Genomic DNA, 17636 nt, shown 5'->3' with positions numbered 1-17636 from the left:
TAGGGCATCAGGCATAACTCAGGGTGCTAAATAGAGAACTTGCCTCCTTGGGCAAAGATAAATACTTCTTAAAAATTAAGATCTTGCCTGTCTATTCATCATTAACCCTAATTGTCGGTTTTTCGGCTGTTTAGGTGGCTTGGAAAGGCTTAGAGTGGCTTTGGGCAGCCCGGCGCTTCAAAGGACGAGGAGAGACTTCTGATCTTGTTTCGGTCTCAGTGTTTATTAATTGTTTATCTAAAAGATTTTCTTTCAGCCCGACAGAGGTCTGCACAGCAAGTCAGCTATGGGTACACTGCGAGCTCTCGGGGCGGTCACTTATCTTTATACTCGAAGTTACGTGTACAATATTTATAATTTTTCTCTAATACTTTCTATTCTTATTAACTGGTGCACTTTTAGTAAAGACTAATCTCAAAGTGCTACTATTACTACAGAAGATGGAGGCTAAGAAGAAGAAGAAGAAGGACAGGACACGCTCTAATTCTTCTATTTTACTTCTCTAGACTCTCTTGTACAGAAATCTTAAACTCTGTGTATTATATTCTAACTAACTTATCTCTTCACTATTCACTTCAGTGAAATCCTCCCAGTCCTCATACAGATGTTATCTCTTGTGTAGGATCAAAGTCTAGCTACTAGACACTTTTGGTAACATTCTAGGACTCTCGAGCCCCCCAAGGGTGGTCTTGGTTGCTCTGCACCCTCATCTTGAGGTGCTGAGATCTCACACCTAATTAGCTTGGGCAGCTGAGATATTTCCTGGAGGTACGGATCCACACTCGGATTTCAGAGGGAGTCCATGTACTTAATAAGGGCAGGTGAAAGCTTGGCATTGCTAACCTGCCCACTAACTACCATTGCATTTCTGGAATCAAAGCCAAAAACTCAGCAGTTTCAGGCTCTCAGCATCTCATGCATTTAGTTGTTTAAATAGTTCTGACGCTTACAAGTGTTAATAGGAGATTTGTATCTGAACTAACAAAACCACAGAAAAACCTCAACAAAAACACCCATCAAAGAGAGCACAACTTGGATAACTGTTGCTTTAAAAACAGATGCATGTTCAAAATTTTGTGTCCTCTCCACTTTTACCACTTCAATTAACACTACAAATAGAAAGGTAAAGTATTAAAAAAAAAATTTCACAGTCCATGGATGAAAGTATTCAGACTTTTTTCTCTTATAATAACCTGAATCATAATAACATATGCAGTCACAGATATATAAAGAATTGGACTTTTAATCTGATGTTACATTCTTAAGGAGCTCTGAAAACAAGAAAACACGTAGGCAATTAATTATTTACCAGATAACCATAATTATATTTCTGTGCATCAAATTGTAGCCACTGGAGACCAAGTTTCTTAGGTCACTAGTGAAAGTGTTTAGCAACCATGAAAAAGGCTTTGATCCTTGTGTACATCAGAGTGCTCATACACTACATAACTTTGCAAACCTTAGAGACCCTCATCTCCATTAAGCCAAGGCAGGACCTACAGAGAACATGGATATCTCTGTTAAAGTTTCCCAGGCTATCAATTACACATATTTCAAGTTTTTCCCCTAACAACTACTTTCCCAGTTCCTGTATTTTATAGCCTGATAAATCAGGACTTTCTTTCTAATTGTGTAACAATGCATAACAACATTATAGGAACAGAACATACTGTGGTTCAGCATTAATTAACAGGCAACTGAGACACAGCAGATCCTCATTTGCACATGGAACATGGGGCATATTTCAGATTTCTGTGCCCTACAATCCTGAAGAGCATGGCTGCACTTGCACTTACTAGGTACAGGGAGAAAAGCTGTTGAGAGCTTTCTGCCATTCATGGACTCAAAAGGTTTCCATTGTCCTTACCATTACTTCATTTCTTGAGAGTGCCTACTTGCCTTAACTATTTCAGAAGAAACTGTGATGTGATTGAACTGTTTGAAAAGCAAATATCTTCAATTTACAACAAAGAAATTTTCTACTTATCTAATCTTAGTAAAGATAAAATGGTAGAATTTAATAATTAAACACTCCTCAACTACAGTCTCACATTTAGAGGTCACTGAGATCCTGCCCACAAGAGATTTTCAGTCAGCACTACCAAGACATCACAGTAGTCTATGTTAACATGCATGCAAAAAAAGTAATATTTAATAAAAACCAACTTTATAAGTCCATCTTCAAGGTACAGGTCTGCATAGAAGGAGTGGTCATCATTGATAATTCTTCCACCTTTAATGAGCAGTCTGTCACTCTGGAGGAAAAAAATGGAAAATATAGGTTTGTCAAAAGAAATAAACATAATAACGTATATATGATAACAAATATGCTCATTTATAAAGAAAGCCATTAATATCAAACACTACTTATATAAAGGTGGGTTCCTGTGGATACACAGACAGTGGACAGGATAGTTTCATTGATAGTTTCAGTGGACATGATAGTTTCATCCTATTTCAGGAGGGTTTCAGTTTATTCCTGACTTTTGGAACATGAGACATTATCATCACAGTTCATTTTGCTCAAAGCAGCAATCACTGCACACAGAAACACCTGAAATGCCACTACACCCCCTTTTACCACCTCACTGCGCAAGGGCCAAAAGGGAAAGAGAAGCCCCCAGAAGAAACTGCCCAACACTGCAATGGCCAAGCTGAGCTCACTCGGCACCCTTGGCACCTCTGGAAAAGAAACAAAGCTTTGATTGAATGGGGAGGCACAAGGTCCTAAGAGGCTGCTTAGCTCTTCCACTTAGAAATTCCTCACCAGGGAAGTTCCTTCAACACCAGCTCAGCAGGAGCAACTCCCAAGCAGCAGCCAAGGGACACAGCCCGCAGTTGGTGGCTCCTGTACTGTGGAACACAGCTGAACACAGAGTTTCTAGTGGGCATGAAGAATTCATTGTAATCAACTTGTGATTTCTGCCGGGCAAAGGCTGTTGATGAATTGGGGGCACTCTGTGCTGAGACTGCCCATGTCATATCTCACTCACTCCATGCATGAGAACAGAATGCAGCCCCCAAAGTTTGGTTCACCTGAAAAATCCTACAAACAGCACGAAGACCCACCACCTCCTGGTATTTTCTAAAGTGCCAGGAAGAAAACTTTTTTTTTCCAAGAAAGACTGTTCAAAATATCAAGTCTGCAAGAGTTACTGTTCACAACAACTGTCTGCTTATATTCTTCTCTATTTAAATGGTTATATTCTGTTCTCAAAAACTACATTTTATAGAAAACAGATTTTACCATTTTCCAGAGAACCAGTACTTAAACTCTCTCATTGAAGAGGTCATACTGGAAATGCCAGCCCCTTACCACCTACCCAAAGACAGGGCAAGTCCAGTGCTCCTCTGACTTTAGCTGGGGTAATTAATATTCCTCACAGCAGCTTTTATGGGGCTGCTTTGGAATTGTGCTGGAAACAGTGCTGATAGCACAAGGATGTTTTAGCTATTGCTGTGCAGAGTTTAGAGAGTGAATGTCTCCTCTGCTCAGCACCAGGAAAGAAAGAGGCTGGATGAGCACAAGGAATTGGGAGGGGGGATAGCTGGGACAGCTGACCCCAAGTGACCCAAGGGATGCTCCACACCATATGCCATCATGCTCAGCAATAAAAATTGAGGGGGAGGATGATTGGGGGAGCACTGCCTCGGGACTGGCTGGGCATCAACAGGTGCTAGTGACCAATTGCACTGCGCATCACTTGTCCTTCTTTGGTTTTATTAATCTTTTTTATTTTCCTACCAATTGCATTATCATCATTACTATTATGATTATTCTATTTCCATTATCAAAGTGTTTCCATCTCAACCCAAGAGTTTTTTCACTTTTACTCTTCCAATTCTCTCCCCTATCCCACAGTGGGGTGGGGTGGGGGAGAATTGGTTGTGTGAGGCTGAGCTGCCAGCTAGGGTTAAACCATGACAAGTACATAACACTTCTGGAAAGAATTTTGCCAAGCAACTGTGAATGCTGGAAAACTCTTAAAGCAGTCAGAACCATTTTTTTCCCATTCATACATAAAAATAGCCACTTAATATAAATTATTTCCTTGGCTCACCAGACAATAACTCAGAATCTCCAGCTTGTCCATGTTTTATACTACTCAGTCCAGATTCAATTCCTGATTTAATTACAGCATGACTCAGGCATATAAACTATGAATGTCCTGAGTTCCCACTTTAGAAAGCAAACAAGTTGATATATTGTTAATCTATAAAACCAGGACAACAAAACCAATAGATTTCTAAAAAAACCTGTTCATTAAAAAGCGCTAAGGCAGAGTTGGGGTGTTACAATGTAACTTCCGTTACACAGTGCACATTTACTTTTTAGCTTGTACTTGAACAATTTTGCAGGTTCAAAACTTTTATAGCCCTCTGTATCATTCTAGAAAAAGGAAAAAGGGAGAAGAATATCTTCCCCCACTTCTTCCTTTTAAAAGAGGAAGAAGTGGGGGAAGATATTTTCAATACAGGGCACAACAAAAGAGTACATACACAGCAGGTCTGAAGCTCTTCTCCATGCGCTGCAGCAGCAACCTTGGGGGTTGGGGGTAACCAAGGCACAGAACCATGATGACATATGTCCCCAGGACCTGCCTCAGACATTGTCACCCTCTCATTAGAGAATGGAGAGGAATGCAAGTCCTCCATCTGGAATTTGCCAGAGCAGGCTCCCTGCTTTCTCCCCAGCCTCTCTACTGTCACTTGTAATTGCAGCAGGACTTGTGAATCAGCAGCCAGAATAATAATAAGTTATTTTGCCACGTGCTGGCAGTTGCACCTCCTCACTGTGATGATTTACTGTGCTGCCTGCTGACCTGCAGGGACCACCATCTTGTGAGCTCTTTTTAAGCTCATTCAATTGCCTTCCTAAACATTAACACTGCCCAATTACAAGAAGCACAAGCTTACTAATAGAGGCAGGCAGTTTTCCCAGAGCACTGCATCTGTCACTGCTAAGGAGTGAAAAAATCTGCACCCTCATCAAGAAATTCTACATTTCATTTCTTTTAAAACAGGAGAAGATGCATAATAAGTAGAAAGAAATGTAACAGGCAAGGAAAATAAAACAGACTAAAAGCTGAAATGCAGCTCCAGAAAAATAACTGTAGACATAAGGATTTTAAATGTTTTTATATATAGCTATAAATATGTAAGTAACAAAATTAGGAATTAGAATAAGCTAATCTAAAAAACATACAAATGCAGTCTTAAGAAAGAACTCAATTATGGAGTCAGCCATTAAATCAGGCCTCATATCCTATAAAGGATTACTGAAAATTCAGCTACAAAGCCTCTCCTTGTTCAGAATTTTGGAAGGTGGAAGAAATTCTGGTAGAGAATAAATAACCTGCACATCAAGGAGAATTTGATTCTTTACATCTCAGAAGAAAATACAAACAATTCAGAATTGTTGTAAGAGCAGTCCTGCACCTGAGGCTAAGGTTCCCTTAGCTGGGTATAGGAAGTCATGGAAGACTGGGCTGCCAAAAACCACACAACCCCAGGCTGCCATTGGGGACAGTGCTGTGGAGCCTTGCCCAGCTTTCATCAGAATCTGAGAGCTGTGGAAGCATCTCTAGCATGCTTCCATTCCAGTATAGCAGCAAATTCAGAAGAAAAAGAGTTCTGTTGGAACATCTCCAACCAGCTTGATCTGCCAAGTGTAGGACACATTACAGACTGCTGCAAAGCAGAGCACCTTGAGGCAGATGGTGTTGATGGGCACCAGCAGCCCAGGTGAGGTTTTGTGCCCTGTGGACACCTCAGCAGCACACTGTGCCCAAGCAAACCAGCATTGCCCCAAACACCCTGCTCCAGACCAGGGCTGGCATGTCCTTAGCCAAAGCAGCAGTACCCAATGCCTGGATGCACAGATCACAGCGATGCAGCTCCATGAATAGGCTGGAAAAATTACACAAAAATAAATTACTAGAAAGGAGACACAGATTAATGTTGACAAGCAATTTGTTGTATTCTTCATGAAACAAGATTTCATGCAAATGGTTGGTTCACTTGTAGTATTCATTCCCTGCTACAGCCCAAGCACAGGCTTCAGGGCCAGCCACTGGAGCCTGGGTGATCCTGCACTGGTTTAGGTCACTGGTCCTTGCTGCAGGGAAATCCTGAACAGAAATCTGGGCACACACAGGCTCTGTGAGGTGGGTTAGCCCTCTTGGGCATGCAGAAGGCTGTGTGTGACCAGGGGCTATTTATTCTTTACCAGGGGCATGGTGTCAGGCAGATTGCTTGCAATTTTCTTACCAAGTGACAAATGTCCAGGTAAACTAGGGACCAGAGTCCCCTTCTCCCTGTTTCAGGCTGGAGGAGAGACACACTCTGCAGTGCCCTGGGGAAAGCAGCGAAGGAAGGGAGGAGTGGCCTGAAATTCCTGAACTAATCCTGGCAGTGCTGGCCTGTATTTCTCCTTCCCAGCTGTAATCTCCATGAGGAAGAACACCCAGCTCCCAGAGGTACCCTCAGCCAGTCAATGAGCCTCAGGTGCTCTCACAATGCAAACAGCAAGGGGCTCATCCCTCAGCTCAGGAGGTGACAGTACTGTCAGCCTTTCTAGGGTGGCTGCCACTTTTCTGTTCAGCTGACAGGTGCCTCAGGCACTGGTGCCCTGCCTGCTGAGCTCCAAGGGCTCCACCAAGTCTCCAGTGCACTGCCTGGCACAAGAAGCTGCCAGCCCATCTCTTCCCACTGCAAGCCAAAAGAAGCTGCCGGGGCCCTCTCCTCCCTCCAGGTTGCCAAGGACAGACAACAGGAACATGGCAAAACAGAGAGGGAGTACTACCTAGAACAGTTCATGGGATGCCAAGATGCAAGGGGTAAAAAGCTCTGCTCTCATTGACAAGGGAGGGGCAGAAAGCACACCATAAACCCATGCTCTGCAGTCACTGCTGGGTGTGGGAGCCAAGGTGTTTCTTCTCCACCCATCACTATTGCAATGATGCAACTGCATTGCTGCAATGCTGTTTGCCTCTGAGTTGTGTGCCTGGCCATGACACAGCACCAGCTCAGCCACGATGCACATCTGCTGTGTCCCCTGCAGCTCCGTTTCACAGGCGCTCTGGCACCTGCCAGCTCAGCCCACTGCTGTGTGACACAGCCACTCCTGCTCCTCCCAGCCCTTCACCCTCAAACCCTGCACGCTGCTTCCCCGGGGATCTCCTCCTAATCACAGCCTAGCTTCTCCTGCTTAACCTGGCAGCAAAGCTGCAGAACTTAGTCTGTGACATGACAGCAATTTTCACGGCAGCAGAAGGAGATGGCACAAACGCTTGCTGCAGGAGGAGGGGCTGCCTGCTCAGACTGGAGGCGGCGGCTGTCGCTCCCTCACAACCATTGTTTCCACTAGAGCAGGAGCAGCACCAAACATCTGTAAGGTGGTGACTGGCACACTTTGTACTGACTGCCTGTTTTGCTGGGGTTTGAATCAGCTTGGCTCAGCTCTTGTGAAGCGTGTCCATATTTTCATGCACACCGATGGCAAAAGGCCAGCAGAGAGGAGCAGCATCTGACCAAGCTTCAGGACCACCAGCCTAAGCCCTGCCATGGTCCCCATGGCTCCATGCAAATATACATGAAACCAAATTCCCTTGGGTGGAAAATCGCTTTGCTGTGGATTATTCGAAACTACAAACCAAATGTTTAGAGCAAGAACAGTTGCAAAGAAATTTAAAATTAGCCTTTTCCCATTCACCCACTCCCCTCAGAGCTAGTGGTATCTAAAAATACACAACAAAATTCAAATAGCTTTTAGACATGCAGTTCTCAAATCTGCTTCTTGGGACTTCTAAAACACAGTAACAGAAAAAATAAAACTGCCATAAGATTTACCAAACATTATTTCAAATTGGTGCAGTGTGTCAAAATACAATGCAGCACAAGTCATAGAAACCACACGCTTCCCTACAGCATCAATACCTATGCAATGCATCTGCAGGAACCTTTCAGAGAAAACCACGCTTCTGTGATACAAGATGGAGTTCAAAAAAAAAAAACCATTATGTATTCTAGCCACACAAGAAGAATCCAAGAAATTCCAAGAGTAGTGTTTCCATCAAATAGCAGCATCTCTCCAGACTGCAATTCCAACACATGCTATTACATTTTTGCTTTTCTTCCACAAATGGAACATCTTCCTATTAGATCTTCATCTCTAAATCAAGTAAGCCATATATTTTTAACTATTTACAATTTGCTTTACTATTTATATACAATTAACTTCAGATAACTTATCCAGCATACAGGTCTAAGTGCTGTGCTGCTTAATCATTGGTTTGGACCTTTACAATTGCTGCATTGCAGCTTTTGCCAACCAAAAAAGTCTTTGCAAACACTCAAACGCAGATTTTCCACACTTAGAGGATGAGGAAACACTCAGCAGTGATTTCACCCTCTGTGTAATTGTAAGGACTTACTAGAATATAACATTGTCTATACATCTCCAGAGCAACAATGGCTGTTTTCTCTAAAACCCAGATTAGTCAAGAGCCCTGAAGATGACTAAGGATTTTATGCTAAACAGCCATTTGAAAACAGTTTAAATTCTAAATCCACCTGCACTTTAGTTCTCTATAATGTCATGTGGTTTAAAAGACATCAGAACAAATGCAACAGACATAAAAAGGCATTAGGATATGTTATCACACTTGCAGCCAAGACATTACTTTTCAGCATTTGAGAGGCAGAATTCCTTGTTACTAAGGTTTTAAAGAGTCCACTGAGAGTTACAGAAGACACAGAATTCAGTTCAGAGGAAAGGTACAAGAAAAACAGGCTGATATTTGTGCTCTCCATGATTAGCCAAATCTCCACAAGAAGACTATGTGCATGGAATACATTTCTCAAAGGCTGAAGACCCCCCTGGCAAACAGTGGAAGGAGACACTCAGAGCTCCTCTGTGCTTCCATGCATTCATTCTTGCAGATTTATTTCCCACAATATACAAGAGATTTACTTTTTTTTGAGTGTGTGTGGATTTATTTGGTGGTCTTTTGTCAGAGCTGCTCAGATTCAGACCCAGCTGTGATACAATACAGTTAAATTACCTCACTTTAGGCAAAGTACTTACAAATAAGGAACATTTTTAAACTTAATGGCAAAAGAAGAAAGATATCTTTCCCTAGAGGAATGTTTGCTTAAAATCCTTTCATAAGGATCAAAGAGCTGTAAATGGGATTTCATGAAGTACTGTCTGCTTATAAAAGATCTGCTTTTAATCAGCAGTATCCCTCCTTTTGAATTCACATCTAGACTACCCTCCATAGGAAGTGGCTTTTAGTTAGGGTGAACCCTGAATCAACTCTGGGAATTCCTTGTAAAACACTCCATCCTTGAGGCATCATTTCCGATAGGCCACTAATGGAGAATCCTGCTTTTAAGGTTCTTTTCTTAACAGATGCACTCTACTATATGGCAATTAATTTAGGAAGGATTATGCTGATGGTAATAGTGCTGTATCTTGGTCTGTAGCCAATGTATTCATTCATCTTTATTCATTTAAGAGATCTGATGTTCTTTTGTTTCCCCTTTTGAGACCTGGCTTCCTATTCAGCTAGCAGTTTCATTGCTTAATCACCCACTCTAAAGGGGCTACTCCTACAGCTACCAACTCCATGGGGATTTCTTCACTGAAAACGTCATCTTTGCTTTGCTTTTAGAAGGGAAGCACAACAAACATCTTATTGATGACAATATTCATTGGCATCAGCAGGGGTTTCATCTAAGTAGGGGCTGGAGGGCTGAAACCATTGCATTGTATGTTGCTATACCCATCCCTTCAGTTACACACAGGTTATGTCAATTAAAGGGCATCTCAAAATCCCAGCAAGCCATTGATAGGAAAGCTTAAACTTGGGAAGAAAATAACAGTCATTTACATCATGGCTGACTTCTCTAGGCCACTGAACTGAAAATGTGTTTTATCTAATTCTAATCAGAAACCTGCATCAGGTTACTGGGATATATCTGACTTGGCACCAATCACAGTCAAAATCCAACTAAGACCATATGGAATCCCTTCTCTGACAGAGCAGGTGGATGCAAGTGAAACAGAATAGTAAAAAATGCCTTTAAGATGATGTTAGCAATGACAATTCACGATCAGCTAAATGCAGTGGATGCCATGTTCATTGTTTGCACTCAGACACTTTGTGCTGTCATGTTGTGTACCTACTATTTCTGCCAGGCAGAGCAAGTTGTGATGCTTGCTGCCTCACCTCACATGCTATCAGCCCTGATTTCCCTTCCACAGGCTCTGAGCACTGCCTCCTCCTCTAGCCAGCCACCTGGGTGCTCACTATTACACAGAGGAGATTTTACAGAGTGTAGACTTCACTGAAGTCAGCAGGAACATTTATTATTCATAAACAATACCTTACATCTTAAAACTCATTAGGACATGCACTACAGATGAAAACTTTTGTCTTTTGACAAGCAAACATAATCCCAAAGTATCTCTGCTTCAGGGGACAAGGCCAACATCTGCACATGTAGCAAGATTAGAAACCTGCAAATTATTTTGCTCCTCATCTCTATTCCCTCTTTCTCATACATACAAAAGCATTTATCTCACTCATATGTACAAACCCCAAGTTTATCTCAACTAACTCCCCAGTGCTTCACAAGCCAGTGGTCTCTGCTGGCTCCTTCAAATGAAAATGGAAGTTTCACACTTTTACCACTCAACTAATTCTTGATTCTGAAAGAAATGGCAGCAAAGCAGACAACAGATCCTGATCTCTCATCAGAAAAGTGGTTCATTGGCAGCAGTTGCCTTCAGCACCTGCAAGAAGACTCAGATAAGCACCCCACTGGATCAGATGTCTTCCCAGACAGCCACTGTCCCCTTTCCAAACCTGCCCAGCTTCCAGCAAAGCACAGCTCAGTTTTCTGTGGTGGCACCAGCTATGATGCTGAGGGCACTGACTGATTAACTTGCTGTGGCAGTTAAAGGAATCACTGCCCCAAACCCTTCCTTCTGTCCCTGTGCCAAAGGTTTCAGTCTCCATAGAAATGTCCCCAGAAGGACCTACTCTGAATGTAATTTAAGTCACCATATGGAACTGACATATGAAAAAGTAGCCACTTTTTCTCCTATAGAAAAAAAAGAAAGGAAAAGATGTGTCACAGAATCATGGAAATGGTGGTTGGAAGTCAAAAAACTTACAGCGAAGCAGCTAAAGCATCCCCAGAGCTGCCAGGCTGAAGTCCAGTCCACTACACAATGTGAATTCTTATATGTTCACTGACAGATGAGTAAACTGAGAGGGGACAAGTCTGTTAAACAGACACACAGGGGAACATGTAATTTTGAGGATTAAGAGTTCAAGAGTAAGGAGGCATCCAGAAGTCCCAGGCCTTGGTGTTTTAAAACAGGACAAAAAGTGCTGTCTAAATCACCCAAAATCTTGCACCAAGAGCAGATATTAACATGAGGCAGTGTTCCCATGGCCAGCACTCAGCAGGCTTTTCAAACCCTTCTGGCAAGTAACAGAGCAATCTGAGTGTAGCTTTTATGCAGCTATGTTAAACAAACATTAGTGGTAAAAAACCACAGTCAGGGGGGATACAGAATAGATCCAAACCTAGACAAGGACTTTGGTCCTCCATCCCAGGTACTCACCATGTCCTGCATCTGTAGGGTATGTCCCCTCTGGTGTTCAAAATGAATTGGCTGGCAGCTCTCACACTGCTGCTGTCTCACATCAGAACACCACACATTATCCCAGCACTTTGTTCAGACCAAACAGAAAGTTTCCATCCTGAACCAGTGTGTCACACAGCAGAAATCCTGATGAATGGATTTTTTTCTCTCTCAAAGTATTCTGCCATCTTCAACTGAAGCCTACTTGCTTCTCATCTCTCTTCATACCAATTCTAAATTTAACAAATATAATTATTCTTTCTGCCCACTCCTCTGAATTTCTTCAGTCTCCCCATTTTTCTGCATCTGTTTTTGTTTTTTTTTTCCCTCATGTAGTGGCAGATCTTTTATTTTCTTTTCTTGTTATGCTCAGTAGTGAGATCTTTTCTCTGTAACACCACATTTTTGTGCTCTCTATCTCCCTGTGCCTTACAGTCTGTCAGCTCAGGACCAGCAGTGCATTTCCCCAGTCATATGTCAGCCCTTGGACCATACCCAGAAAGATGATTCCCTTTTTTTTTTTCCCCAAGGGATTTGGGCACCATTTTCCTCTCCCAAATGCCTCCTTGCATTTGCTTTGGTGACTAGCTATTCTGCCTTTGCTCAGTGGAATTGTGTTCACACCTCCTCTTCACTGAGCCTCACACAGATTATGTTTTAATGGGTGCAGTTGCTGCTGGAACAAACACGTCCTGTCACAGGCATTTAACATGCCACATGCCTTTTTTAAACCATGGTACAATTCTGAGTTCATCTAAGCTCAGGCCTTGCTTGAAGATTGCCAACTGCTACCAAAACACAGAAGCCAAAATATTGTGTAATAGGTATTTCTGTATCATCATCTCCATTGATTCCCTGTCATAAGTTGCACAAGAGGAGTATCATAGTGATGTTAAAAGCAGTGGGCTGGGGGGTATATCCTGAAAAATCTGGTGTGCATGAGAACATCCTGCACAACCAAAGCACAAAAGATTGCCACCTCATGCAGAAAAACACCTCAGCAATGGATGTGGTGGCTGTCCATACCATAAAGGCTGGGAAAAGTGCTCCTGCACTCTTGGCCACCCCTTACATCATGCACCATCCCCTGGTCCATCCCAGCTAACACTCCTGAACCAGGGGTCTGAAACCCACCTGCCAAGGACTTCAACACAGTGCAGAAGACATGACTGAAGTGCTTACACTTACTGGTTCAATGCATTTCTATTATACATCCCCAGACTGGTCAGGTGCTTCAAACACAGAGGTCCTTCCCCTCCCACTGCAGTTGCCCAAAAGGGCCCAGTTTCTCCAGTCTGACTCACAACTGAATGGCACCTTACACTGGCACAGTGCTGCTGCTCCACTAACAGCAAGCCTGGATGCTGCATGGGATGTATAACAGGCAGCAGGACAGCCACAAATGAGATAAAATGCAAGAAGCATGAATGTTCACAAGCTGAAATGGAAAGGAAAAAAGAGGTAGAAATAAAAAAAAAAAAAAAAAAAAAGTGCAGATTGGTAAATGAGAGCAGGGAGATGCCCAGTGCCCACTGTGTGCAACAGTGTACCATGAGCAGGGGCAGAAGGGCAAGCAGGAATAAAGCTGCTTTGGGTGAAAGAGGTGCAGGGGCTGCCAGCCAGGCCCTGCTGTCGGAAGGCGTCAGGAGAGAAGGCTCAGCCACACCAAGCACAAGGAGGAAGGTAAGGCCACGTGCACCAAGAGCAGTAACCCAGGCAGGACACCACAGAGCTGTCTTCCCAAGACTGGTATCTGCTTCCACACCAGTCAGAGGTGAAACCAGCTGCTGCCTCCTCCTTCCCAGCTCCAGATGCTGCAGACCTGATCCCAGAGGGAAGTTTTGGCCAGGTACTAACTGCTGTCTGCAGGGCCTGTGGCTGGATGCTGTTGCTGGGTGTTGCTGTTGTGTGCTCAGGACAGCTCCTGGTCCATGCAAGCAACACAGACTTGGTACTGGAAAATCCACACAAAGTATCAGCACCCAGGACACCATCAGAAATTAGTTTCTCACTTCTCCAATAAGCCCAGGAGCCAGTGTAGCTCCAAAGAGCAGCAATGTGAGTGGGGGAAATATTAAGAACAGTAACAAATGACATTTTTATATATTTCATCATCACTGTTGTTGCATACTTCTACAGAGCTGTCACATTTCCTTAGAGCCCAGAGGACTTGAAGCTACAATGTATTTCCTTAGTGGACGGATGAAACATCTAATTTACCACACTGGAGTGGGGCTTCAGAAGAGACACACTGATAGACCCTGTGGGTTCTCGTGGGACAGCCAGTGTGTACAAGGTCTGACACAAAGTGCCTGACTTGCTTCGCTGGAGGACAAGGGCCAGAAGTGTAAAAAAGCCAAAAACAGTCCAGCCCTGATGCCTGCCAAGTTCACTAATGTTAATTTATGCCTTTGATTTGGTCACAAAACTGAACAGTAATGTTAATGAATATTCATTTATAGAAGCTTCAGCACAACCCATTTCAAAGAGAAAAGGCTGAGGTTTGGGCTTTCTTTTTCACAGCATTCCTCTCCACAGCACAGAGAAAAAAATTCTGTGAGAAGTGATGAAATTAAAAGGAACTGTTGATTCTAAGGCAAAGACTTATAATTCTTCCAGTTTCTCATTCTACTCCGAAATGGAGAGCAAAGAACTAGCTATGGGTGTGACCCTTTACACTCCAGTTTCAAATGAAGACGGAGCCCTACACAAAGCACCTGACACTCACCCAGAGGGTAACCACTGTCTCCCTCGACCCAGCCATGCCCTGAGTAAGTCACACAACGCACTGAGGAACGAGGCAAGAGGAGCCATCACCCAAAAAGCCACTGCAGCACCCAGGTTCAGCCCTGGCCACCAGGCACTGCAGCCTGTTGATAGCTGAGACCTGCATAAATGCGGCACCTCGGTATCATGAAACTCAGCTTTTAGAAGGATGCTGCTTCTCTCCCGAGCAAATATTTTGACGGAAGGATGCTTTTATTGTTTTTATTACAGGGAGAAAACCGCGAGGAGCTTACAAGCTTTGTAACACTGGCTCCGCTAATGCCGATAAGCGCCGGGTTTGCTCGGGAGGTGCCACACCCACCGGCACCGCTCCTTCAGACACCGAAACTTGCCCGCATCACACCGTGCCAGCTTTCCAGGGAAAGCTCCACGAACCCAAGGAACCTGGGAGCTTCCCCGCTCATCCCCGCCCCAGGTGCCACAGCAACAGTGACCCCATCATCCACTGATCCAGTCCCCCAAGAGGAAAGCATCAACCTGGAGACCAACACCGGCGCTGGAGAAAACCTCTGCCGTGTGAGCAAGCTCCGGGTGCTTGTGCCCACCACACCCCTATCCGCCAGCTCTGCCTGTTCTTCATCTCAGCCCCTATATCCCCCGATCGTGTATATTAAGGGAAAGCATATACTCTATGAAAGAACCCAAGTCCTTTCTTTCTAGCACGGAAAGCACACCCTATTGTAGCTCTGGCTGCTGGGGTACAAAAGCATCTATCGGGAGACAGGCACCGATAGGAAGAGGATGGTTATGATTAACTCTTTGATTTCTGATTCCCACCACGCCTGGTGTATTAATAGCGCGCAGAGGTGTTGGCGCTGGCATCATGGCGCTCTTTGATTTTCCACGCTTCCCCCCACGCCCACGCTCGCCCACCTCCCATTTCTCCGCACCCCGAGCCTCCCCCTGCCCACCGCCCGTGCCCCGCCGAGGCTGCGCTGCCCCTGCCCGCTGCGGGGGGCGGTGGCAGGGGCACGCTGTGCTGCGGTGGTCCCCTCCCTCTTTTGTTCTGCCTCGCCCGGCGGCCGAGCCTCCCCGGGCCCGGCTCCTCGGGAGGGCGGTACCCCGGCCCCGGCCCCGCAGCGCCGGGACGAGCCCCCCGCCGGCCCTCCCTCCCTCCCCGCCCCGGGCTGGAGCGAGCACACCGCGCTGAGCCCCGGCTGGGCGGCGGGCGAGCAAGGGGAGGCAGAATACAATAAAGAAATGAAATAAAAATGTAATAATGAAATTCTAAAATAAAATCAAATGAAATCGGTCCTCGCCCAGAGCTCCGGCGGGAGGAGGACGGGCGGCGGCGCCCGCACCCGCCGCTCCGGGGAGCCCCGGCCCCGCAGTCTGGGGCTGCCCCGGCCCCGGGCACGGCGCTCCCGCCGCTCGCCCTTCCCCGCCCCGCGAACAAAGGAGCGCGGGCAGCGCTCACCGGGGCCGCTTACCGTAATGTGCGGGATGCTCTTCTTGCCCTGGTAAGACATGTCGGCTCTCCCTAGCGCCGGGAGCACGCAACGAGCCCGAGGAGCGAGCCGAGCCCAGCGGAACAACACCGGCGGTGCTGAGACGAATAATAATGCGGAGCCCGGTCGGGTGATGGGGCGGGGCGGGGGCGACCCGGCACAGCGGTGGAATGGGGGCGAAGTTCCGTCGCCCAGAGGAAGGGGAGCCCGGCAAACCCGGCACCTTTTTTTTTCCGGCTGCAATCAAACGGGGACGCGGCTCCCGGGGGGGTCGGCGAGCGCTGCCTCTGCCGGCGGCAGCAGCGCCCTCCCGGCTGCAGGTCGGAGCAGGATTCGCTCAGCGCAACCCAGGAAGCGTTTCCTTCCCTCCTGTCCCCCACCCCTCCGCCTGGCCCCCCTTCACAGCCCATCAATCCAGCCGGAGCCTCCCTCCCTCCCTCCGCACCGGCGCTGGGAAACGCCGCCCCGCCAGCTCCGCCGCCGCCCCGCTCGCACGCTGAGGTCACCGGCAGGATCCCACGCGTGGGCTGCCGCAGGGTGGGGACGGGGGATAAAACCCCCGCCGGTGGGTCCTGCTGTGCTGCACGTGGCAATGGCACTGCCTGCCCGTCCCCACGGCGTGAAGCCTGATGGCAATGCTCTGCGCTGTCCCCACGGCGCTGTCCCCATAGCACTGACCCTGATGGCACTGCCCTGCGCTGTCCCCATAGCACTGACCCTGATGGCATTGCCTCGCACTGCCCCAATGACCCTGCCTGCTCTCTCCCTGATGGCACTGACCCAGGTGGCACTGCCTGCTCTGTGCTCACCAGCATCTCTGACCCCAACAGCCCTGTCATGCTCTGCCCTCCTCACCCCCCAGTTGTCACACACCTGCTCTGTCCTGTGCCCATGGAGCTCATGGGGATAACACAACCAGGCAGGCCAGGCAGATGCTATATCAGCAGCTGCCGGAGAGGTAAAATGGTTAGTTGAAATTCTTCTGTCTTTTCTGTGTCTCACAGAATGCCTCCCTACACCCATGGTGCTTGAGGGTAAAAGGCACCGCAAAGCTGTGCCCAAATTAATCCCCTCGAGGACAGGAACTCTGGGGCTCTTAGCACACCCATCCTTGTGATACACACATAGATAAAAGCCACTGAGCACCCAGGCCACATCCCCAACACATCTGCCCAGAAATCATTGTTTGAAATTTGTAAAAAACTCTGGGTGTCACTGCACAGGGGTCACATGTATTTGCTGCTTACAGTACACCTTCCTAAGCCAGTGGCCACATCTTGCCTGCTTAACTCTAACTCATCCTCACCTCGCTTTGGTCAACTTTGCAAGCACAGTGGGATCCAGAGAGGTAGTGTGCAGTGTGTGCTCACTATGCTGAGTCCCAGGGTGAACTAGGGAGCAGGGAAAATGGGAGTGCAGCACCATGGATGTGCTGGAAGATGGGGTGTGCTGTGCCCTCCCACTGCCCCAGGGTCCTGACCAAAAATCTCAGGAGTTCAGGTGAGCTAGAGAAGACTGCACTGCAGCTGGCAGCCTCTGAAGGCAACCCTGGAGTCGTTGCAGAGAAAGCAGCAGCATCCCAGGCACAGTGTCCCACCAAGCCCTGCCTGCTCGCTGCAGTGTCCCACCACAGCAGACACCCCCTGGGCTGCACGGGAGGCCATGTGCCACCTGCACACAATCTCTAGGCCAGAGCAAACCAGCACCCCATTCATGCTCAAATTGAAGAGGGGTGAAGA

General features: G+C 46.4%; 1 protein-coding gene across 2 annotated transcripts in view; it reads right to left on the bottom strand.

Moving 5' to 3' along the window:
- Positions 1 to 17636, bottom strand: part of CRMP1 (collapsin response mediator protein 1) — a 50380-nt gene that overhangs the window by 31268 nt on the left and 1476 nt on the right. The window contains exons 1-2 of one of the 2 annotated variants that reach the window (XM_063157616.1): positions 15880 to 16201; positions 2167 to 2255 (exon numbers count right to left, since the gene is read on the bottom strand). In XM_063157616.1, the coding sequence (XP_063013686.1) occupies positions 2167 to 2255; positions 15880 to 15918 (128 nt within the window). In that variant the 5' untranslated portion in view covers positions 15919 to 16201. Of the gene's footprint in view, positions 1 to 2166; positions 2256 to 15879; positions 16202 to 17636 lie in introns of those variants that run through there. The other variant, XM_063157615.1, reaches the window with a different exon arrangement.

This window comes from Melospiza melodia, chromosome 5 (genome assembly GCF_035770615.1).
Source record: "Melospiza melodia melodia isolate bMelMel2 chromosome 5, bMelMel2.pri, whole genome shotgun sequence".
NCBI classification, from domain to species: Eukaryota; Metazoa; Chordata; class Aves; order Passeriformes; family Passerellidae; genus Melospiza; species Melospiza melodia.
This window is presented reverse-complemented; position numbering and strand designations above follow the sequence as displayed.